This window comes from Hirundo rustica, chromosome 16 (assembly GCF_015227805.2).
Source record: "Hirundo rustica isolate bHirRus1 chromosome 16, bHirRus1.pri.v3, whole genome shotgun sequence".
NCBI lineage: Eukaryota > Metazoa > Chordata > Aves > Passeriformes > Hirundinidae > Hirundo > Hirundo rustica.
The window spans coordinates 6,617,164-6,642,140 of record NC_053465.1 but is presented as its reverse complement, the minus strand read 5'-3'; the positions used below and the strand labels follow the sequence as shown (position 1 = coordinate 6,642,140).

General features: G+C 45.0%; 1 protein-coding gene across 1 annotated transcript; it reads left to right on the top strand.

Moving 5' to 3' along the window:
- The first annotated feature begins 222 nt into the window (after nucleotides 1-222).
- On the top strand, nucleotides 223-24,757 carry PRPF6 (pre-mRNA processing factor 6). The gene is made up of 21 exons (XM_040080095.2): nucleotides 223-402; nucleotides 1,402-1,570; nucleotides 2,381-2,499; nucleotides 2,972-3,050; nucleotides 3,683-3,859; nucleotides 4,675-4,830; nucleotides 5,481-5,575; nucleotides 6,272-6,428; nucleotides 6,634-6,796; nucleotides 9,657-9,775; nucleotides 10,442-10,660; nucleotides 12,002-12,124; nucleotides 12,967-13,088; nucleotides 14,214-14,352; nucleotides 15,480-15,599; nucleotides 16,826-17,002; nucleotides 17,799-17,932; nucleotides 18,416-18,507; nucleotides 20,497-20,611; nucleotides 22,615-22,741; nucleotides 23,488-24,757. The coding sequence occupies exons 1-21, from the start codon at nucleotides 332-334 to the stop codon at nucleotides 23,638-23,640; spliced, it is 2,826 nt and encodes a 941-aa protein (XP_039936029.1). The 5' UTR covers nucleotides 223-331; the 3' UTR covers nucleotides 23,641-24,757.
- The last annotated feature ends 220 nt before the right edge of the window (nucleotides 24,758-24,977 follow it).

Here is a 24,977-nt window from a genome sequence, read left to right as displayed (position 1 = left end):
CGGGGGGTTCCTTAGCAGTTACTCGTTTTATAATAACAACAAAAACAATACATTGCTATAAACGTTCAATTTCGTCATCTTTATTCCCACTTTCCCCATCCTCACCATCCCCACCCCGTCGTCCTTAGCACGCCTCCGGACCTCCGCTTCGCCATGGGGCGCGCTGCTCCCCGGCGGGAGCGGAAGTGCCGCTCCGCCCTCGCGGGCAGCTCCGCCTGCTCCCGCCGCAGCTTCCGCTGCCGCCGCCGCCGCTTTCCCGGCCGCCTGTCCTGGTTCTGCTCCGGTCCCTGCTCCGGTCCCGTTTTGGTCTCGCCTCGCCGCCACCGCCATCATGAACAAGAAGAAGAAGCCGTTCTTGGGCATGCCCGCGCCCCTGGGCTACGTGCCCGGCCTGGGCCGCGGGTGAGACGCCGCCGGGCCTGGCCTGTCCCCCCCCGCCGGTCCCTTCTCAGCCCCGTCTCTCCGCCGGGCCCCGGCGCTCTCCCGAGCGCTTTCGCTGCCCGGCTGGGCTCACACCTCCCTGCTCCACTCATCCCCGTCCCCTCGGGGTGGCCCCGCGCGGCTTTTCAATGTTGTCATTTCCTAATGCTTCGCGTTCGCTGTTTAGCTGGGCGGGTTTGTGTTTAAAGGAGTGTCTGGCTCCGAGGATGAGCTCCCGGGGGCTTCAGACCGGCAAAGCATTGTGTCCCTCCTGGTTCTGTGACCGTGTGCGTGGGACCGTCTGAAAAATGATCGGACTGAGGGCTTTTGTTGAGGGAACAGTGAGAGGGTTTGGTGGCGGCTGAGACTATTTTTGGGGTGGCCTTTACTGGCTGTGAGTTGTGTTCGCCCCCCACTGATTTGCTGCTACCTTCCCTGGGGAGATTCTGCTGGCTGTGCCCCACCAGGTGCTGCCAGGCGAGTGTGGGGAGTCAGAAGAGCTCCTTTGCACAGACCCCCAGCCCCTGGTGCCCCACAGCCTGCAGGCTCAGCTGAGAGAGCCAGAGACAGAGTTTAGAAAGGAGCCCATGCACAAGATGGGTGGCAGAGCCATGAGCTGGGTGGTTGCAGTGTATTTGTGGAAAAAGTTCTCCCTATAAAAGGTTGCCCAGAGAAGCTGTGGCTGCCCAATCCCTGAAAGTGTCTGAGACCCGGTTGGATGGGGCTTGGAGCAACCTGGGATAGTGGAAGGTGTCCCTGCCCATGGCAGGAGGATGGAATGGGGTGAGCTCAGAGGCCCCTTGCAGCCCAAACCACTCCATGATTCTGAGGCCATTTCCCCCCCCGGCTTTATGAATGCTGGTCATGGAGTGTCTGATAGCATTCTCCAAGAAGAATGATCTTTTCCCTGCCTGTCCTGAGCAGTGACTGTGACAGGCTGGGGTTGCAGTGAGCTGAGCAGCCCCTGGTTTATCCCTGCAGAGCCACTGGTTTCACCACCCGCTCTGATATCGGCCCTGCCCGCGATGCCAACGACCCTGTGGACGACCGGCACGCCCCGCCGGGCAAGAGGACTGTGGGGGACCAGATGAAGAAGAACCAGACAGCAGATGATGACGATGAGGATTTGAATGACACCAACTATGATGAGGTGAGGAGGTTTTCATCATCCTGCAGCTTTTTTTCCCCTAGGTGGAACAGGAGTCCCTGAGCTCTCTGCTCTTGTTATGAACCCCGCTCTTAGCTGGGGCTTCAAACCCAGAATTTCCTGTAGTTTGCAGGGAGCATTTCCTTTTTGATTTGTTGATTGAGACCTCAGTATGCACCGTGGTGCTTACAGATTTTTCTTGTGGCCTTGCTCTGTGGATTGTGGTTTAGTTACTGATACAGAGCCCTGAGAGTCTTGGAAAAAATATCTATAAATAAAAGTTAGTTTAAGTATATCAAGGCTTGTATTTTTGAAAGCTTGTGTCCTTTGACAGGATTGGACTTGATGATCTTGGAGGTCTTTTCTAACCTAAATGACTCTGTGATTCTGTGCCATATGTTTTCCTTAAGTGGCCTGTGTAGTCCCTTATGTTTAAGTCCCACTTTGGTTGGTTGAATGTTATGATATTCCTTCTGCTTGCTTTCACTGGTGTAAAAAGAAAAAGTGGTTAATGGAAGAGAATGGCTTTTCTACCCTGGGATTTCATTTATTGCTGAATAGAAATGGTTTAGAGAGAGAAGCAATTTTGAAGCAGTTCTACTTCAAATGGTGTGGGAGAATAAACACCACCATGGGGTGGTAGAAGGAGGATGCTTTTATCTAGAGATGTGTTAGTCTGATGCAATGTTGTCAGAAACAGCCTGTGGATGCATTTTCAGGTGATTGTTTGCTGTAGCAGGAACATAACAGGAACTTAAAAAAACCTGCTTTTTTCCCCCTCTTTTTATTTGTCCTCTCTCTCTAATTTCCCAGTTCAATGGCTATGCTGGGAGCCTGTTCTCAAGTGGCCCCTATGAAAAAGATGATGAAGAAGCAGATGCTATTTATGCAGCTTTGGATAAGAGGATGGATGAACGCAGGAAAGAAAGGAGGTAGGATAAGCTACAGCACTGGCAGGGGGTGTTTTCTGCTTAATTGAGCATGACAGGTATTTTGCACCACTCGCTTTGATAGTGGATGTGGTTAAATGACTTCACTGTAGTTAAGTAAGAGTCACTGTCGTTCATTAAGATGGTGTGGGGAGGGGCTGAGCGGCTGATATTGACACATCACAGACTGCACAGTAGACTTGGTATTGTTAACAGTATGTGTGACTTGTTAAATTCACTGCTCACTAAGATGAGGTTAAAGACCGAAGTTCACTTGGAGATGTCTGTTTTTACACTATGGTACTATCTTGTTTGATAAAGGATCTCTTGTTATAATGTTGATAATCTAAACTTGGAAAAAATGCCTTTTTATGCCCTAACTCTTATCAAACACATTTTTCTGTTATGTCAACACTTTTATCCAAGACTTGCCAAGTGTTACTTTGAGCATAACCTCAGTATTCCTTTTCCTAAGGGAACAACGAGAAAAAGAGGAAATAGAAAAGTACCGTATGGAACGACCCAAAATTCAACAGCAGTTCTCAGACTTGAAAGTAAGGAAAGAAATGTCTGAAATGTGACGTTTTATGAGACACAGGATGTAGCTGTGTGTTCTTTTGTGTGTGTTTGTTTCTTTGCTCAGATTTTGTGTGTTGGCAAACAAGTACTTTGATATTCTCCAGATTAGAATTGCTTTCTTTTGGAAGAATGTGGATACACAAGGCAGTGAAATTTCTGCAAATTTTGATATTGGTCATTTTTGTTTTGTTCTTTATGGAAGGTGCTACACTTCTGTCTTTGAGGGAAGCTGATAACTTGTTGGCATTGCAGGAGCAGCTGAGCAGAATCTCCTGACTCTAAATCTTCTTTTAAATAAAATGTATTTTTTGAGCTGTTGTCTAATGATTAGTAATAAACCACTCAATGCTCCAGGCACTAGGATTAATCTGAATGTTTGTAGCACTGAATCGAATAACAAAATTGATCTGGAATCTCAGTCTGGACTAAAACCAAATTCTAATTAAATGCATCTAATTCTTTTGTACATTGGATTAGGAAAAATGTCTGACCTTTAAGTATTTTAATTGATCTTGAATAATTTCAAGGAAATAAACCTATTTAAGAGTTAGAGCACTTAAAAAGCCATTTCTGCAGCAAATACTGATGACAGCTCCTGTCTGAACAGCGAAAGTTAGCCGAGGTTACCGAGGAGGAGTGGCTGAGTATTCCCGAGGTTGGGGATGCCAGGAACAAGCGGCAGAGGAATCCTCGCTATGAGAAGCTGACTCCTGTCCCCGACAGCTTCTTTGCAAAGCATTTGCAGTCAGGGGAGAATCACACTTCTGTGGATCCACGCCAGACAGTGAGTACACAGCAAACCTGAGCAGGCTGTGGCCAAACTGGATTAGACATGAGTGTTAAGATGGGATCTGGGGGAAAGATGCTTGACCAAAAAAACTCGGTGTGGTTTGTGAGTCTGCCAGAGGAATTCTGGATGTTGAACTCGTGTGCTTGGTGGAGACTTTCAGTGCACAGCCATTACCACAGAAAACATGAGGATAAGCAGAGAAAACCCGGTTCTTGTTTTAAAGATGGAAGAAAGTGTTTCTTTTCCTATTTGCTGAATGCAGGGTGGTGAAAGTTTTGGTGAGCATGACCATTTCTGTTACAATAACATCTTGCAAAAAGGGAACAGAAAATGAAGTTTGCTTTCACCTAATGGTTTGCCTAGTTCTGGGGTGGTTGTGTTAAAAATTGTTTGCCTTTCAGTCAACTAAAACTGCAGTAATTTATCTTGTTGCTCTGTGGCCAGAGTCTACCATGGTCATAAAATTATAGGAGTAGCTGACTGGCCTTAGGCTGGCTCCCAGTGTCCATGGGACTTCATTGCAGATATTCTTCTTTAAATGTGCCAGGTTCAGATGCCTGTGCTTGAATTTTTCACTTTCTTGTTGCTTATTTCACTGACTTTACTAAACTTCAGTTATTACCTATAGATTTGCAAATCCTGTATGAGAAATGCTTTGGGATCCAGGCAGGCCATATCAGAAGTACCTGTGGGGGTTCAGCATCCATGTCCTGCAGCTTCTGGGAAAGTGAAAATCAGCCAATAGTCTGAATAACTTTTGAAATCTCAGAAGAAGTTTTAGGAATGACTTTCTCACTTTTTTTTTTTAGCAATTTGGTGGACTGAATACTCCATATCCAGGGGGTTTGAATACTCCATACCCAGGAGGAATGACACCAGGCTTGATGACACCTGGGACAGGTGAATTGGATATGAGGAAGATTGGCCAAGCCAGGAACACCTTGATGGATATGAGGCTAAGCCAGGTAAGGATGTGGGAAGGCAGGATGTGTCCCAGGTATACCTTGGGGTTGGTGTTGTGCTGCTGTGTAAGTCCTGGTTTTAGAAAAGTGTTAAATTCTCTTGGTTGTTAGAAGATCCAAGAACAGCTGAGCTGTGAAATAATTCTGTAGTCCCTCTCCCCAGATCTCATGCCCTCAAAGTGAATAGAATTTCTCAGGAAATACCAGTTTATCCCTGGAGTTCGTGGTCATTATGGGAGAACAGACTGCCTGGTTATAGCAGAGGTGCCCTTGGGGCAAACAGCACAGGTAGTGCTACCAAGGGAAGCATCTGTCCTATGTAAGGATGTGGGACAAACTGCTGAAAAGTACTGATTTTTGACTTCTTTTTCATTGGTCTTCTCATGTAAATTCTAAAAAGAATGCCTTTAACTGGCAGGGCTGCAAGACCTTTGGGTGGCTGCTTGTCACCAAGCTGCTTCTTGTCTGGATTTTAATGTTAAAGTTGTGTATTTTAGAAATAGAAAAAGCTAATAAGCAAGGCTTTGTGTTTTCCTCCTTCCTTGCTTTTGGGAGCAGATGAATATCTAGGATTTTTGTAGAGCCACAGTGTCTTTTGGGACGTTCAGGGGCTGTGAGTGGCCATTTCAGTAACTCTGACTTGACTTTCCCAGGTGTCGGACTCTGTGAGTGGCCAGACTGTAGTGGACCCGAAAGGATATTTGACAGACTTGAATTCCATGATTCCCACACACGGAGGAGATATCAAGTAAGTTTAAGAAGGATTAACAGATTTATCCTCTTAGCAGCAGCACTGATCCTATATGTAAATGGAAATCTGAGCGGGTGCTTTCAGCTGGCATTTAGTTTGTAAGAAATGCCAGGTGAGTTTTTGAGGATGAATTCTTTTAACATGAGATCTGGTCTAGTCTTTTCAGCTGAGATATTAACATCTGACCTGGATGCATCAATTGTGGAGACTGTTTCCATTCCATCCTTATTTCCATGCCAGAGTGATGGCAATGTGTGGCTGCCTGCCAGCCAGGAAATAACCTGGTTAATTGTGGCTGTGTGCTGCTAATTTAGGCTTGATTGACGGCCTCTGAGAGCCTCTTTAGCCTGGAGTTTGACATCTGTTTCATAAAGAATTGCTCTATAAGTCAGAGCAATACGTGCAAATATTGATGCTAATTCTTGACTTACATCAGTGCTTGGGCTTAGCAGCTTCTGGCTGCAAGTGCCCAGCTGTAATTCCCAAAAATCTTGCTTAAATACTTAGCTGGTTTCCACTGTAACATCGCTGTGTTGATGTGTATTATCAAACTTGTTTTGGTAGAATATGATTTGTGTCTCCAATATAGAAAAATTTGAGGTCACAGTTACTGTGCATCTGAGCACCTCCTGGTTCAGGAGAATTGTTTCCCAGTGTGCTAAAAATTTTCCTTCCTCTTTCCTCCTCCTTTAGTGATATCAAAAAAGCCCGTTTGCTCCTGAAATCTGTCCGAGAGACCAATCCTCATCATCCACCAGCCTGGATTGCATCAGCCCGACTGGAAGAGGTCACTGGCAAACTCCAGGTGGCTCGAAACCTCATCATGAAAGGAACAGAGATGTGCCCTAAGGTCAGAATTGCTTCGCTTCCCTTCTGATCTTGTGGGATAGTAGGGAAAAAGTTGTGGTTCACGAGTGGCAGAATCTCTGTTAAGCTTGACTGAGGCTCTGCCTGGTACAGTTTCACTGTCTACTGTATTACAGCTGCTTAGCCAGAAGCTGTGACTTTTTATTCTTGTTGTGATGTGAAGGAAGATGGGTTGTTTTTGCCAACAGAGTGAAGATGTTTGGTTGGAAGCTGCTCGGCTTCAGCCTGGAGACACAGCCAAGGCTGTTGTGGCCCAGGCTGTGCGGCACCTGCCACAGTCTGTGCGGATCTATATCAGAGCAGCAGAGCTGGAGACAGACATCCGTGCCAAGAAACGTGTCCTTAGGAAAGGTGAGAGCTTCTGTGGGCTCAGGGAATGAGGGCACTGCACTCTTCGTATTGTGTTGTGAGTTGTTCAAGGTGTGGCCGTAAGTTCAGGTGCTTTTTTTGCTTCCTTGTTGAAATTACAGCTGTCAGTCTGTGTACTAATGGTGGAACTTGTTGCTGTTGAACCAAAGAACAAAGGTGTTGAAGGATGATGTTTGTAAAACATCCTTCAGCAGAAAGCTGCTGATACCAAACAATTCCAAAATGGTATTTCACTTACCTAAGCCAATTCCAGCTTGATCACAATTAGATAAGTAAATGAAAGCAATTAAAAATTATGTTCTAAGGATAAAAAGGTGCTCTAGATATCACCTTGTGATACTTTTTGGAAAAGATAACAGAATTGGTTGTTCCTACTTGCTTGCAGCCTGTTAGACCCCACAGTGGCTGCTGCTGGAGGAGTTTTAGAGGTCTTGGGGGTTCTCAGATCATTGAGCCTGTTGAGCTGCAGGATTTGATGTAGTGTAGCAAGTTTTGTCCTTGACTAACAACCTTTCTCTGTGGTGTTTACCTGAAACCTTACAATTTCTTGGGTTGCATTGCACTTGGAGGTTTTCCTCTTTCGTGGAATTACTGTTTTTTTCCAAACCATGATCTCTTCAACAGCAGTTTGTTCTGTTGTCCTGAACCTGGTTCTTCTTTAGAAGTTCAAAATAGGAATTCTTTGATTACTTTCAAGTAGCTGGGCCTGTATCAATAGAGATTAGTTCCTTCATGACTACTGAATTGTATTAGTTACATCTTCTGACTTTAATCTAGACAGGGGAAAGTCAGATTCTGGATTTAATACATTTACTGAATCATTGTGAAGCAGACTGCAGTATTGAATGGTTTAGATTCAAAGGAATTAGTTGCCTCCCACCCCTCTCCTCTTGCATGTAAAATTGCAGATCTCTAGTGAAATGACCTCTTACTACATCTGGATGAAGGGCACTTCAGAGTTGCTGGATTTGAAGTTCTAAAGAGTTCAGATATTAACTATTCAGTAGCTTTTTAAATTTCCATTGACTCTGCAGTGTAACATGGTGTGAAGTGCTGCTCCTATGACGCCATGTGTCCTTCTCAGGAACAGTCATGGATGTTGAACAGAAAAACACTTTTAAAGGAGCAGAAATAGATCTGTGAGTCCAGCTTGGGTAGGGGAGGGTCTTGTGTGAGAGCAGTGACTTACCCACTAAGTACTGAGCTTTGCTTCAAATGCTGTATTTATGAAGAGAAAAACATTCAGTTTTTGGAACCACCTACGTAATCTCTTGATACAAAGCAGTTAGTGGAATGGAACTGGATTTATCATTCTCTTCCCAGTTTCTGCCTGTTAACAGCTTCACAGTGCTCCTCTGCTGTCTAGGGAGCATCAGTAATATGGAGCTTGGAGCCTTAAGTGGCAGCATAACCTCTTATTTCTCCCAAAATAAAAAAAGCCTGAGTGCCAGGTGATGGCACTGAAGTGTGACCTTTCATAATGTGTTTCTCCTCTCTCCTTGCTGTGTGCATTCCTGCTGTCCAGCAGAACCTCTGGAGTTTTTAAAACCTCAGTCTGACTGGAGACCCAACAAGCTGAGTGGCTGAAATACAGCTTGAGGTCTAAAAATCGAATTGTGTGTTTATAAAAACATGTTCTGTCCTGCAGAGTGATGCTTTCAGCTCTTGGAGGCTGACATTATTCACTTAAATTCTTCAGGAAAATCTCCTGCAGCTGCAGACTTGGAGACAAACAGTTAATGTCTGTTGTAAATCTCAGTGTTTGTGTCAGGGTGGGATGTGCTCTGAGTCGAGGCTCAGCACTGTGCCTCTCCCTCTGCAGCAGTGCCTCAAGGAACAGCCTTGTCTGGAAACACAGCTTGTTCCAAAGTGGGTTTAGATGCCTTTTCCCACTCATTTTTGTATCCCTGTGATTGTGCTTGCTTTATTGAAGAGGGATGTGCTCAGTCCTCTGTTACTATGGCACATTTGTGTACAGTCACCATGGAAGCAGGGGAAGTAATGCTGCAATGCAGCTGATTCCAGCAGTCTGGGGTGCAAATTGGAGTGACAAAAGGCTAAAAAACCCCTTTGGTTTCTCAATCTCACTTAATGAGATGGGCTGAGGAAAGTTGTTGTTTAGCATTTAATGTTTCAGACAGCACATGTAGGACAGGCTGCAGAGAATGCAGTTCTACCAGCAGCAGCTAACTCTTGGACAAGATTAAGGAAGCTTTGGAGAATCCTAATTAGATGGAGTCCATACTGAATTGCTGGAAGCACTCTTGGTACTCATGGCTTAGTGTCAGCGAGACCTTTAAGTTTTTATGCATCCCTGTTTTATATTTGCATGGCAGGACAACAGCTTTTTTGGGAAATTAAGCTGCACTCCATTAAGCTGTCAGAAGAGACTTACAGGAAAACTGCATTGTGAGGGGGCAGTTCAACACGTAAGGATCAAGGCTGTATTATTAGTTAGTATTGAAGATGATTCTTTTCTATAAAGGCAGACCTGGCCTGATTTAAGCTGCCCAGTTTTGAAGATCTTAATCTGTTCATTTGCTGAGACTGGAGGCTTTGTTCAGCCAGGTGTTTTACTGAGGAGGATGCAATTACAGCTTGTACAGCAAGAAAGCCCTTGGCTCTTCAAAACCTGTTTCCAATTAAAATGATTAAGTGTTTTATTTTCTGATTTTAAATTCTTATTGTTGAAGCAAGAGCCCCAATAAGTAAATTCCCTCCCTTCCCTCCTTCACATTTCCTTGGAATCGCACAAGTCCTTTATTATACCGTGTTTAAAACAATACAGATCTCATTGGTAAACTACTTCATCATTATTGACATAATCGTTTTGCCTCTCTAGCCCTTGAGCACGTTCCAAACTCAGTGCGTTTGTGGAAAGCAGCCGTGGAGCTGGAGGAACCTGAGGATGCTAGGATCATGCTGAGCCGGGCTGTGGAATGCTGTCCAACCAGTGTTGAAGTGAGTTAAAAAAACCAGTGAATTAAAAAAAACCCTGCACCCCACTTCAGGCTGGCAGTAGAGCTTTGCAGGCAAAAGGCAGGGTGGGCAGCGTTGCTCCACACAAGATTTTCTCCCACATGCTTCATGCCACAGTGGGAAGGATGCAATGAGTAGTGGAATGTGTTTTTTCTCTTTGGAGTTAATTGTCTGGTGGTCATTACACGCCTCATTTTGGTGTGTAATTGTTAGGTTAGTCATGGCAGTGCACAGCTGTGCCTGCTGTAGGCGCTGAGCCACGTTTGTGTCCATATGTGGTGCCTTGACAATTGGGAAAACAAGTGAACGTTTAACCTGGTGAATCTAAAAGTTACTCATGTCTGAAACACCAAACCAGAGTGTTGAATTCAGCTGTTAGAGAGGTGATGTGAGCAGAAAATAGAAGTGTAACAGCCCAGCAGATGAGGATGACACCCAGAGATGATCAGGACTGAGCTTCAAGGGCAGTAGCAGCCTGTTTCTGCTCTCCTCCTTTGGTATCCCACAGCCTGCTTGCAGTGCTTGAGGACAGTTGCCAACCAGTAGCAAGCAGCATGAAGCTGCTTATCTCTGTGGGCTGACACTGCCATACAGCAGCCTTGTCATCTCCTTGTTCTCATCTCAGATCCATCTTTTGTTGCTCTGCAGCTGTGGCTGGCGCTGGCAAGGCTGGAGACATACGAGAATGCTCGTAAAGTCCTTAACAAAGCCCGGGAGAATATCCCGACGGATCGTCACATCTGGATTACTGCTGCCAAACTGGAGGAAGCCAATGGAAACACCCAGATGGTGGAGAAAATCATTGACAGAGCCATCACATCCCTTAGGGCTAACGGTGTGGAAATCAACAGGGAGCAGTGGATACAGGTATGAGCTCGGTCTTGAAGGCCCAGGGGGACTCTTCAGGTTCTGTTCTGAAGGCTGCTGATGGTGAGGGTTATGGGGCAGAGTAATTTTACACCTGGCTTATCAGTGGAGATCCCTGTGAAGAGACAAGACTAAAAAGCTCAGTGGGGTCAAGGCCATAAGTGATACACTGGGGTGACATCACATGTGTTTTGCTGAGAAGTGTCTGGTTTGCTTCTGTCATGGAAGATAAGTAGCTTCGAGTTGAAGCAGCTGCTGCCTTAAGTAGGACAAAGGCTTAAAGCCTTCAGTGAAGGATTTATGTATTTTTTGCATACATCTGTTTTGGCTTGACAGGTATTTGTTTGCTCCACAAGTCTTTGTCAAATGGCATTATGAGAAATCAATACAAATACTGCATTTGCAGCATGTAGGAAATACTCTGATGGTCCTGTACAGAAGCTTGTTCCTCCTGAATATGTTCTGTGCTTTGTTTGATCAGAAGCCTTTAAAGCAGTTTCCCACTGAAATAAATTAGAATGGGTCAAGGCAGCAAAATCTTATACTGCTTAAGAGCATAGATAATGAATGAAGCATTTAATGTTAAATGGATACACTTGTTAACATCTAAAAGAATTCTGACTTCCTTTACAGCAGTAAAACAATTAAAGGTTAATTTCAACTTCTCTTTAAAAAAATCCATGAGCACAGCCTCTGCATCATTGTGTTCTCGAGTTCCTTCTCAGTACTAGAACTGCTCCATTTCTGTTATCTGATCAGAGGGCTTTTCAACAAGTTTAAGCAAGACGTGCTTGGCTTTCTGAAAGCTTTGTGTGTCAGGAAACTCCACTTCTCCATACATGCTCTGGTGAGAGAGTCTTTGCACCTTTGACTTTGCACTGCTTAATGGGCTACTCTTAAATTTAGTTATTGCTAAGCCCTTATTGAGACTTAATCATCTCAAAGCTGAAAGAAGGTCAGTAGTTTTGATGTTATAGTTCTTCCTTGTAAAATTTTTGCGCTTTTTATTGGCCAGGTCCCTGCTTGGGTCAGCCCAGGGTTGTGGAGCTGTAGGGAAAAGACTTCTGTATCCGGAAAGATCACACATTGTCACCTTTTCAGTGATGGAATTGATGTGATCTGTTTATTAACCCACTTTTGAATGATTCTGTGTACAATTCTAGCACCTTCCTGGTGGGTGCAGGCTCCTGCTCAGTGTCAGGGTGTGTTTGAGCAGTGAGATGTTTGTGCTGTGGCAGTGACCACAATGTCTCTGTGTTTGTGCATGAGGAGTTGCCATTGCAGACTTTAACCTCTTGTCCTGAGCTCTCAAAACAAGCAGTGCTTTCCTCTTGTTTCTAGGATGCTGAGGAATGTGATAAAGCTGGAAGTGTGGCCACGTGCCAGGCAATCATGCGAGCTGTGATTGGGATTGGGATCGAGGAAGAAGATCGGAAACACACCTGGATGGAAGATGCAGACAGTGTATGTCCAGCTGTGATGCTGCTTCTTGTTGGTTTTGTTTTATTGTGGGTTTGTGTTTTTTAATTAGAGGAAATAGAACTGCTGCCTGGGAAATGGCTTTGTCAGTGAAAGTGGATGTGATTCCCACACCACCTGCCTGCCTTTGGCCAGTCTCTGCCTCAGGAGGTTATTACAGAGCTTTATTCAGGTTTGAATTTTTACTAAACAAAAAATTGACATTGGGATAGCATGTCTGCTAGTTTGCTGGGGATTTTTTTTGTGAGTGTGAGACGTCAGCCTAGATTGAGTTATGAGTGAAAGAGCTGGGAGTTGAGTTTCAAGGCATAACCATTGTAGCTCAGGAGTTAATGTAAGACTGGACAAGGGAGTGGGTAAAAGTTTTACCAGGCTTTTTTTTTGCTTTAGGGGGATAGTTTGAACATGTGCTAAGAGCTAAATCAAATTTCAGCATGAGAAATGTCCAACTTCACTGGCCTTGAATTGGGCTCAGAGCAGTGGGGGGCACATGCTGTGGTGCTTAGGGTTTTGCCTGTGAAATAACAAAATTAAGTGCTAACATGAGAACCTTTCCAATGCCTTACTGATGTTTCAAGCTGGCCTGTGAGTGTCAGTCCCACTGAAAGACCAGGGATACTTGTGCTCTATAGAGGGATACTTGGAAATTCCTTCCCTGCTTCCTTTTCAAAAGCTGATTGTAAGTGTTCTGTTCTCTATTAATGCCTCGATTCATGGATTACACTGAGTTACTGAGTTCTAGGTTGAACTGTGCATGTGTAATTCCTGCTTGCTCTCGATTCCAGTGCTCCCCTAAGCTGACTTAGCCCTGATCTGTTTTCCCTCAGTGTGTTGCTCATAATGCCCTGGAGTGTGCCCGAGCCATTTATGCCTATGCCTTGCAAGTCTTCCCGAGCAAGAAGAGCGTGTGGCTGCGAGCAGCCTACTTTGAAAAGAACCATGGAACCAGGTAGGTGTGCTGCACCATCCCTGCGTGGAGGGGCTCACCCCTGTCACAGGGGGACAGGCTGGGGAGGAAGGAAAACCGCAGGATGGTCCCTGCTGTGGTGCGAGTGCAGAGTTAGTGCGGCTGGATGAAACTCACCGGCGTTTTTTGCAGGTCTGACCTTCTTTGTTACTGTTGTGCTCAGAACATCCTTAAATTTTATGAAGTCATAAAATGGTTTATGGCAGTAGGGATTACATGGTAAAAATAGCTGTGAAGAGACAAGGTAGGAACAATTATCTTTGAGAAGGCGTCTTTGGAAAAATATGGGGATACAAATCACCTAAAATGTGTTTTATTTAGTTTTCATAGATAAACTACTTCATGGCTGAATGTGTCCAAGCATCTCTGGTATTTTCTGATTAAACACTGTGAATGTGTATCACATTCTGAATTAAGATTGGTGTTACACTTTTACAGCTCAGGCTCTTTTTAAAGTTTATTCACAAAGCTTTACATGTCAGAAACTTTCTGCCCACAGCTTAGACTAAAGCAAACAATCTCTGCAGTAGGCCACTTACTCACTTGGAATCATCCTTATTAAGGCCAACAAGGCTATGTTGTGGAAGTGACTGCAGATGCTGAGTTCTTCCTCATTCCAGCCTTTTTTTTTTAATTGGGAACAAGTATATCTGCTTTTGATGTTGTTTTCGCTTGTTTCCCAGTGGTGGCTGGCTTTTAAGCCCCATGTTCTACATGAAAAGTGTATTTGCCAGAGGAGAATAAAATAAATTGCATAAGATCAAGCCAACCTCATCTAATAATTCTGAAAACCTTCCTGTCTCAGTTCCTACTTAGGTTTGTTAAGCAGAATGACTCTTTCCGAGGGAAAGGAGCTGTTTGTGTGAGGGCTTTTTCCACAGAGGCTATCAAAGGTGTCTGAACAATGAGCCGTTTGTGGAGTGCTGATTTCAGAACCCTTGTGAAAAGGGACCCCACCCTTTCCTTGTTATGAAACAACTTATCAAGGTTTACAACACTGGACTTTGCAACAATATTTATAACGCTGAGTGATAGTGGACATGGTGTGAGAGAGCTCGCCTTAGGCAGTACCTTGAGGGATTGTAACTTGCTGCTTCTTGTCTTCAGAGAATCCTTGGAGGCTCTTTTGCAGCGAGCTGTTGCTCACTGTCCCAAAGCAGAGGTGCTGTGGCTCATGGGAGCCAAATCCAAGTGGCTGGCGGGAGATGTGCCAGCAGCCAGAAGCATCTTGGCCCTTGCTTTCCAGGTGGGTCTGTTACACTTGTCAGGGGGTGTTAAATGTGACAGGTAAAGAATACAGAGCAGGCCTTTTCTGTCAACACCTGATTGCTGCTGCCTTTCAAAGTGATGGAGACTTCCTCTGTTCTTTGATTGCTTTGTATGGCAAAATGTTCTCCTGTAAAATAGCAGCAAGCTGGAAGCAAAGCTGTGGGACTGCCCTTTTAGTAGTTGTACACCAGGTTCTGACCTGGAATAAGTCATCCAGAGAGGTTGTGGCTGCCTCATCCCTGGAAGTTTTGAAAACCAGGTTGGATGGGGCTCTGAGCAACCTGGTCTGGTGCATCCCTACCCATGGGACTGGGATGAGATGAGCTTTAATGTCCCTTCTAAGCCAAACCTATCTGTGATTCTACGAGTTTGCGAACCATCGATTTTACTAACATGCCTCCCATCAATCCCAGTCATGAATCAAAATCCTGTTATCTCGTGTCACCTCAGGGAAGGGTTTGTAGTCTGCCCTAATGAGGTCACTGTGTTACTTATGTCTTGGATCCAACCCACTAATGAAGGGAATTGGATGCTGTACCAAAGATAGGCAGAGTGTTTCTAACACTGGGAATTAGGCTTAAAAGCTAAGTGTGGGGAAAAAAAAAAAAAGAGACAGGTCATGAGATGGAAGGTAAAAGATACTTCCTTAATCTGTTCTCAGTGCTCTTTGTTACTAGGCTGCAAAGTTCTTGACATGGTTGCCACTGAAATGACTTTTATTGGAAGAGTTTTCACAGATCTCAGTGGGGAATTCAAGCTGCAGCCTTTTTGCTTGAGGGTAATAAAATGAGGGTCTCATTGTGGCAGACCCTGTGATGTTTTCAGTATTTAAACGGGAAGTTCAGAGGATCAAGCATTACTGCTTTTCAACAATTGAGAAGCATCCAGCTTCTAAACTAGCAAATATCTTTGCGTTGCCCATCTGTTTTGGAGGATTTCTATAAACTTCAAAGGTCAAAGAAGACTGGGAGGAGCTTGCACTGAAAAAAAGTCCTACTGTGGATTGACAAAGCTCTGATTTCAATTTTAATCTGGATCAAACAGGGGATTAAATCTGCTGTTGATTCACTGTATGCATTTGTCTGTCACTTTGTGTTCCTGCAGGCCAACCCCAACAGCGAGGAGATCTGGCTGGCTGCCGTGAAGCTCGAGTCGGAGAACAATGAGTATGAAAGAGCGAGGAGGCTGCTGGCAAAGGCTCGCAGCAGTGCCCCCACAGCTAGGGTGAGGATGTGTGGAGGGTGGAGAGGCTCAGACCTCTTGGCCACGGGGGATTTGGGACGGAAGGAGGAGTTCCTTCAGTTCTGTGGCCGTAGGGATTGACCATGTGGCTCCCTGCCATTGCCTTCCGGGGCATGCGGCCTCTTCTCCAGCGAGTTGCGACACAAAGTCGTGGCATGATGGGGGAAAAAAAGGCTAGGATCAAGTGAAGGGTTTCAATTGGTTTTTTACACAAATGGCAAAAGTCAGGAAATTCCCAGTTTACAGCTGTTTGTGTAATGTTTGTTTTGCATAAAAGCACGTCTTGGAAAAAAAGAGAAAATACTTTCACAGAAGACTCACTTATGCTTCTACTAAAGATGGCTCTGGGGTGGTTTGGTGCTTAAAGCTTTAAACTGCACTCCTGTGTTTTATCTCCAGTTACCTCTGGTATGATAAACTGTCGATTTTCAGCTCTTCATACAAAAGCATTTTAACTTGTCCAAGTAAACAAAAAGTTAGTTTGATCTCTGTCCTCTGTTCCTCCCCCTCAGTTGTTGTTACATCCTACATCTTTTTAACTGTCCTCTTCCTCCCTGAGCCAGGGAGCTTCTGCAGCTGGGGCTGAAGCTCTGCTCTCAGACTTGATGCCTCTTTTGAGGTCCCAGTGGGGGGAGGCTGGCAATCAAAGAGCAGCGAGAGAGCCTTTGGTCTGTAGTATATTTCTCATAGCTGTGACTTCCCTGCATAGCCAGAAGGAAGGATTTGGGGGGGGCAAAAAGATACGTGTTTGTAATGAGCAGGACAACAGAGCCTGAAGCCAAAAGTAAGAAAAGGTGGTCTTGGTAGCTTGCATCTGAGGAGATCAGATTGTGCTCGTGAAAGAGGCTCAAGTTTGTTATTTGGTTGTGCTGTTAAAGCTGTGCTCTTTATACAAATACCACTTTTAAACCCGAGGCATTCTATGAGTTTGTGATAACGCAAATGTCAGCTCTGTGTTAATAATTTTGTAAATATGTGAGATACAGGTTGATGACACTGTTCTATCTGCTTTAGTGTTTGCATTGACCTTTCTCATTGTTACTTGTTCCTGCTATTATTTAACTCTGATGTTTTAATTTTTATTTTACTTTAAACTGTAGCTAAGCAATAACATTTTAATGGATGCATAAAAGTGGGAACCTGCTGCTTTGGCAGATTAGTGGTTTTCCAGTGTCTGCTGGTGGTAAATAGCTCTGGTTTGTTCACAGGTCTTCATGAAGTCTGTGAAGTTGGAATGGGTGCTTGGGAACATTGCTGCAGCCCAGGAGCTCTGTGAGGAAGCCCTGAAGCACTATGAGGACTTCCCCAAACTGTGGATGATGAAAGGACAAATTGAGGAACAAAAAGAGCTGGTAGAAAAAGCACGGGAGGCTTATAATCAAGGGGTAAGATGGATATTACTGCAGGTTTGCTTTGTGCTGCTGGCATGGAGAGATGTCTGTGTTTGAATCAAACTGGAGAGCCAAAGACATTCTGTCATTGGTTAAAAGAGTAAAAGAAAAAAAAAAAATAAGCAACAATTTCTCTTACCCATTACCCATATGCAAGATTGACTTTCTTGCTTGAGAAAGTTCTCTATTTGCCTGACTCCTCACAGGCAGAAAAAAAGGCTTTGCACAGTAATTCTCTAAGACCTGTAAAGATTAAAACCAGAACTCTTAAAAGAAAATCTTTCTCAGCAGCTCTTAGACACACACTGTGAAAGGAGGTGGCCTGCAGAGCACTCCTCTCTCTTTTAAGTGGTAATTGGTGTCCTTGGGTATGAATGCTCAAAGTCGACAGCCATCAGAGTAATTTGGACACAGGTTTCTGCCCGTGTCCATATCCTAATGACTCCCTGCACACTCTGCTGTGGGGATGTATGAGAGCCCTCCATCTGCAGGAGCACAGACTGTAGCTGTGTTAAGGGAGGTGTGTTCTTTCTCTTACTGCTGGGATAGCTCAGTCATACCTGATGTACCTGACTATTTTGGATACAGGTAAAAATCCACTTCTGTTCTGTAAGACTAACTGAAGAAATTTGGGAGACATAGTCAACTTGGTCTCTCTTCTTCTAAACTCTCCAGGACGATATAGGGAGGGAAGTTGTTTTCTATAGGAGTTACAGGATTTTTTTTTTTTTCTCCAAATTTACCTATGAGCATCCTTTTTTTTTTTTTTTTTTTTTTTTTTTTTAAACAGTTGAAGAAGTGCCCCCATTCCATACCCCTGTGGCTTTTGCTGTCCAGGCTGGAGGAGAAGGTCGGGCAGCTGACTAGAGCAAGAGCCATCTTGGAAAAGTCTCGCTTGAAGAATCCAAAGAATCCAGATCTCTGGTGAGTTGTGTGGAGCTGAACTGAATTTGGGCTACAAATTCAGTCTGTTCTACAGGCCAGCTATTTCACATCATCTCAGCCATTTGAGCCTGGCACTTAGGACCATGCCCATCCTGGAGTTTCTTCGGGACTAGTAACTTCCCTGAACAGCAGAAATGCTTTGGTGATCCTGGCTAGCTACTCTAAGGATCTGGGAACTAGTTATTTCTTTACTGTTAGCTGTAGTGCACAGAGCCTGCAGAGTGCACAGGGCTTTCTCCTTTCTGTTACAGTCCCGTTTTCAGATTGTTTTTTATCTGGGCCATTAGGGAATAAAAGTCACATTTATTTTTAGATGGAGGGGAATGGGAAGATGTCAGTCACCTACACATATTCAGAATATGGGCAGATGTTTGCAGTTTCCAGTGACCCTCATGTGACTCGCTGTTTGTTTCAGCCTAGTGAATGTTGTCATAAACATCATCAGAGTCTCTTCCTTACCAGGTTGGAGTCTGTGCGCTTGGAGTACCGAGCTGGGCTGAAGAACATTGCAAACACACTGATGGCCAAGGCACTGCAAGAGTGCCCCAATTCAGGTGAGCGGGATCTCAGTTCTACCTTAAACACAATGGTTTTGCCCAGGTGATAGGAACACATTTTTTCCTGAGATGTCCTTTCTGGCCAGGTCTCAGAATATGGTGTTTTGGAGTTGTCAGTCATCCTTCTGCAGAGGAAGTGTTGAGGGTCTTCAAGAACAATCCCAGTTACTTTGTGTTCTCTCACACCTGAGGAGTTGGTGGTGTTCCATTTTTCTGCAGTGCTCAGTATATTATTGGATCCATGGTCCTCAGTTTGTCCTTAGACTTCCTGCAAAAACATCTTGGATATGGGTGAGCTTTTCTCGGAAGCTGGTAGAAGTCTGCCAAGATTTAAAATGAAGGAAAGACACTTCAGTGTTCGTAGTTAGGAAGTTTAATGGGAAAAGAATGTTGCTTTCCCTTTCCCTCTGGAGTACAGCTGGCCTTAGGAGATTCCCAGTTGCTGGTTTGCCTGCACTGGTTGCACTGCTGTGAGTTTAATAACTTGTGCTGGCAGCAAATTTCCACCACAGTCATGGTTAGGGGGATCATGAACCATAAATGTCCAGTCCTGTTTTTTTGATTATTTTAGCTCATGTAAGAAAAGGCTAAGAGGTCATGTGATGCAAGTCAATTAGTTCTAACCAACAGTGGAAACATTTGCCTCTTGGGATGGGAGGATAAAGTACCTAACACATCCCTATTTTAGGGCAGAATTGCAGGAAGACTTCATTATTTAAACATGTTGACATCTTTGGGGAGAAGATGTCACATAACTACAAATTGTAGTAACATACTGCAGGGCAAGGCTTGACTTGCCTTCAGGCTAGGTTTTGAAAGGTGTCTAATTGGTGGCTGCTTAAGTCTCAGTAAAATAATTGGGAAATAAGTGACTTTTATGACATAAACTCATTGCAAGGTACTCTCCTTTCGAGTGGGTCACCAAAGCAGCACCACCCAAAATCCTACTTTGTTTTTGTGAATGACCTAAGGAGTGTTTGCCACCACAGGCTGTTTTACAGATCTCCCTGTTGCTATGGAAATGGGCAACAGGATTTCAGTTTTTGTTTAAACAATTGCTTCCAACTTTATCTTAGACCTCAACAAACCATAATCAAAGCCCGCAGGGCTTGGCTCATTGGCCATCTGTGGTCATGTAAACCAGAGATTTGGATCCATCAATTGCTGAATTGATTCCTGGTGGGTGGCAGGCTGCACAAAGAATAAAACAGAAGTATTATGGTGTTTGTGATCCTATATATAAAGAGCAAGAGGAGACTCTCTCTCCTGTCTGTCACTGCAGTTATCAAAGCTCGTGTGTGTTCCCGTGGTGCTGTTTATGGGAAGCGAGAGTGCTTTGATGGAGTCCTGGCAGACACCAGCTCTCAGGCTTTGCTTTGAAGTGATCAGGTGTGCCTGGTTGACATGAGAAACTGCAGATTTCATGCTCCCCTGAGCATATTTCCTTCCTAGCTTTTGGCAGTGAGAGGAGCTAGGGATTAAACCCAGCTTTCCTGGATCTACTCTGTCCTTCATCAGTGTGCGTGGAGCCAGCATCAATAAGATTGTGGTGCTCTTCAGCACCCTTGAAACTGCTCCCAGACTGTATTTTGCACTTTTTGAGACTTCTGCCACTACAGTTGCCTGTTCAGATAGACAGATACCTTTCCCTTTGGAAATGCTGATTTACCCTCTCTGTCCCAGAGTTTGCAGTGTCTCATCTGGAAAGCCTGAGCTCTGGGTTAGACAGTGCTGGAGTTACAGGAATTGTGGTACAGAAATGCCCAGAGCTGAAGCTCCAGCGTGCTGCACACAGTACCTAAAAATTCAGAGTACTGAATAAAGTATCCGTGTGGAAAGAGTGGTCTGGGAAGAGGATGGGGGTGATTAACCACCAGGGTGGGGGCTGTACCGCTGCTTGTGTTGCAGAGCACTGGCCTGATGTCAGGGTGGGGAGGGTTAACCTCCAAATAACACTAAACAATCTTCCTCCTTGGTTTGATTAAGGAATCCTGTGGTCAGAAGCAATCTTCCTTGAAGCGCGACCGCAACGAAAGACCAAGAGCGTGGATGCTCTCAAGAAGTGTGAACATGACCCACATGTCCTGCTGGCTGTGGCCAAGTGAGTTCCTGTGCTTGTTGGAGTAAAAATATCCGTGTCTGTGTGTGGCTGCTTCCAGGATGGAACACTACACTCCAGCACAGCCATGTGATTCTGGCTGCAGCAGCTCTAAGAAGTCCCAAAGCAAGGAACAGCTCACCAGCCGTGTCCTAGTGGCTGTGCAAATCTCTCCCTTGATTCCAAGTGGGGAATGTCAGCCTGTCCTCAAGCTGTTCTGGGTCTGGGACTGGCACCCATACAAATCAGGGCAACAATATACTCACACAAAGTGCTGGGTATTGGCACCCTGCAAGCTGCTTTCTTTCTGTCCTTTGAAGAGGATTTCACTGTGCTGTCAGGTGAACTGGGCTTTATTAAGTGGTTCAGGATGTGTTTTAAGTATCTGTGAAAATAGGAACATTTTTTGTTGGTTATTTTTCAAGTTTTATGTGGCTGACTGTGTAGTTTTCATTTTTTCTCTCTATCCTAGATTCTGTCAGGTGTCTTTTTAAATTCTGAGCTAGATATTCTGCTCCTGAATGTTTCCTATGTCAGTGTTCTTCAGGTGTACCCTTTCCCAGAGTGCAAACCACCAGCCATTCTGTAGTTTGCTTCTCTGAAATGAGGAGATCATCTGCTAGGACTTGTTTTCTTGTCCAGGTTGAGTTGTGAGGATTCCTGTGCTGAAAACCCACTGTTAGAACTGACTTGTGCCACATCCTGCTCTGATGTGTGAACAGCCTTCCAGCAGCTGTGATGGAAACAAACTTACTTTTCTCCCATTGTGACTAACAGAAGAGGTTAATACAGGAGGCATTTTGTTCGAAGTTGCCCAATTCTTTCACAACTCTACTTTATAAGCCAAAGAAAACTGTAGGATACACTCCAGTGACTGCAACACTGGGTTCTGCCAGATCCTGACAGCTAACTTGTTCAGCTTTAGCAGCAAGTGAGAAAAATGTTAACTTTTGCTTTATGGCAACTGCTCCCAGGCCCCTTCTGGTGCAACCTCAGGCTGTTTAACAGCTAATCCCAACATAAACAGCTTCCACCACCCATCAGGACTTGACTCTGTAGGTACAGAATGTCACACATCTGTGACAAACTTTTGTTAAATATGTTGCTGAAAATGGCCCCTGCTTGCAGGTGTTAAACCTCTGCTATCATTATTTGTGCTCTTGTAAATCACAGTTTATTTAACAAAGAACAATCAAGAGTATTATAGGGCTTAAAACCAATCACATAAGCTGTATAATTTTATGACAGGCTAAGCTCTTTATGAGGGGTGGCTGATTTGATAAAGACCTTATAGCTCAAATGAACTCTTTAATGCAAAGGGGTGAAACCAAGAGACTCTTGACTCAGTTGGTTCATTACTGGGGAGAAATTTCAGCATTGACCAGTGCCTGGAAATGGCAGCAATGGGGCTGTGCCAGGTTGGGGTTTGAGTGCAGAAGCTTCCATGCTTGTTTTTCCTTGGAAAATGGGACTCACAAGGCAAGTCTGCTCCACTCCACTCCAGCAGGCTTTGTAGGTGTGAGCATGTGACCGTACAGCAGCCAGTTACCAGCTTTTAGAAGTCATTTAATTGTTAGATGCTAAAATTGACTTGAAATGTAAAGAAATTGAAGGAGTGGGAATAGATGTAGGCATGTAATCCTGTCTCTTCCACTCCAAATCTGGAACAGCAAAATTAAAGCAATTGAGGTAGCGGGAGTTGAGCTCAGTAATGCTTCCCCTCTCAGCAGAGTCTGTCTGTGCCCGGGGCTAAGTTATCCTCTAAGCTATCCTGCCTCACTGTGGGGCAGTGAAGAGGAAGTGCGGGATGTTCTCTTCAGTCCTCTCACTCCCTTCCCTTCCCAGGGGCAGGATGGTCTGCAAGTTGCCTAAAACTCTGCTCTTTACTTCCTGGGAGACCAAAGAACTGGAACACCTGCAGAGCCTTTAAGTGCTGGAGCTCTTGTGGGTTGGCATCTTCCTCTAAAGTGAGGCTGTTGTCAACTCCCCTCTGCTTTTCCCACCAGGCTGTTCTGGAGCGAGCGTAAAATAACCAAGGCCAGAGAGTGGTTCCACCGCACCGTGAAGATAGACTCTGACCTGGGGGATGCCTGGGCCTTCTTTTACAAATTTGAGCTCCAGCACGGCACAGAGGTGAGTGTGTGCATGGTGCGGGGGAGGCTGGCAGGGATTGCCCAGTCCTGGGGTTGCTGCGGTGCTGGGCTGAGCACGCTGCCACTGCTCCTGCCTGTGTGGTCACAGGGGAGGCTGGCTGTCACGCCTGGTCACGAATGAGCATGAACAGGCCTGTGTGGTGGCTTTTAAAAGGTGCTGTCATTAGCTGAGCTGTGTTTCAGGCAGCTTTGCTGTCCAGAGTCCTGCTGGTTCATGCAAAAATCTCTGAAATCAATCTTCCTCCTGTAAAACTCAAGCTTACTCAGAGGAGATCGTGCTGGAAATGTGGTGCTGGGTTTGTGTAACTGGGGCTGTTTCTTCCCAAGTGTCGGGTACGGGCTGCACGTGAACGCAGCCAGAGGAGCAGCCAGCTCTAATCTCTTAGAGCAGTTTTTACTGCTGATACCACTGAAATGATGGGGGTGTTTATCTTCTGACTTCAGAGAGACCTTTCACTTGACACAGCTCCTGCAGGTGGTAATGCACAGGAAGTTCCTGCTGCAGTTTCTCTGCAATAGTCAAAACTTGCTTACCTGCAGCTCAGCCAGTTTGTTCAGCCAGGCAGGAGACTTGCTGCTTCAGAATTTTTACTTGGATTTCCTTTGAAAATAACAGACCTCAAACCCCACCATAATCTTCAGAAGAGTATTTGAATCAGGGAGGGTTCAGTTTTTGACTGTGTTCTGAAACGAAGCATGACAAACTGTCATTTCTCTTCCCTGCAGGAACAACAAGAAGAGGTGAGGAAGCGCTGTGAGAACGCTGAACCTCGCCATGGAGAACTCTGGTGTGATGTCTCCAAGGACATAGAGAATTGGCAGAAAAAGATTGGAGAGATTCTCGTGCTTGTGGCAGCCAAGCTGAAAAATACCTTCTAGAGTGTGCTGGCCTCAGCTGCCTTAGAGATCCCTGTAGGACTTAACCTGCTCCTGGTGGATTTGCCCTTTCTGTGGCACAGATTTCGAAGGACAGGACATGGATGATAGGAAAGAGCTTTCTACCAAAAGGAAAAGCTGCTTCCTTCTTTCCCCAGCATGGCCATCAGCTTCTGCAGCACATGGGAACATTGTAGCTGGTGTCACATAGGAGACAGGAGCGGTCTTGTGAGGCTCTGTTGGCATTTCCATGTTGATTCCTGATTCCCCCCTACAAACACAGGCTTTAGTTAGTGCTTGTATGGATTCTGACACGTGGCAGTCCCTCTGTTGTTGGCCTTGGCATGTGTTCCCTGTCCCCCTCCAGTGTTTGGCCCATCTGATGTTGGTTCCTTGTTAGCAGATCTGGGTTGTTGCTGTTGGAATGCACTGAGTGTCCTTGAAGGAGATGGGTGGAGTTTTGGGAGCAGCCCAGCAGCACAGGGAAAGGTCTGGGCTGGTTCCTCTTCTTCAGGTGCTTTAGTTTGGTCTCTGCTAACAAGCTGCTGCACAGCTTGGAGGTGTTCCTCCAACCTGAGCAGCTGGAGCATTTTATCAAATTCAAAAGCATATTTTTAGAAAACTTTTCCTCAATTTTTAAATGTATATAGTAAAGCTTATTCTTTTAGGTGTCTGAGTTCATTAAGCACAGTGGTGGTTTAAAGTAACAAGGCAAAACTCAGCAATCCCTGAAAGCCCTTTTGAAGGAAGAACATTTATTTAGAGTTTTTGGGAGACTGTGCTGTTAACACCGCTGTGACTACCTGTGGCTGGGAGGTTTGGTTTCTATCTCCAAGTGCAGATAGAAAAAAGCAAACTCAAGAGAGGGAAAGCTTTGTGTTTGGGACCCTTTGTACACTGTCTTCAATTTTCAACACTTGTGATGTGTACTATTTTTACCCCAACCTCCTGACTTTCTTGTGATCATAGAATTAGAAGCTGTACTGTCTTACACCTGAGGCTATAGCAGCTGTATCCAGGTCTGTGGATGTGCATTACCACATGTATTTAGTTGGAGGAGAAACTCCCTTATTACTTGTTGGAGAATATGTATAAAATACAGCTTCTTTTTTTTTGTTTCCTTCTGTTGTCTCCAAGCGTGGTCTTGCCCTTTGATTCTGACTGGGAAGAGTGGGTCTGATAGCAGAAACCTTTGGACTTATCAGGCTCCCACCACTCTGGGAAGGTGCCTGCCAGTGGTGGCTGCACCGAGCTGGGCTACAACCTCTTGCCAAAACGGATGAGAAGCCCAAAACGGATCTTTTAACGCTGGAGCAGAAACGGTTGGTCTGGAAGCAAAA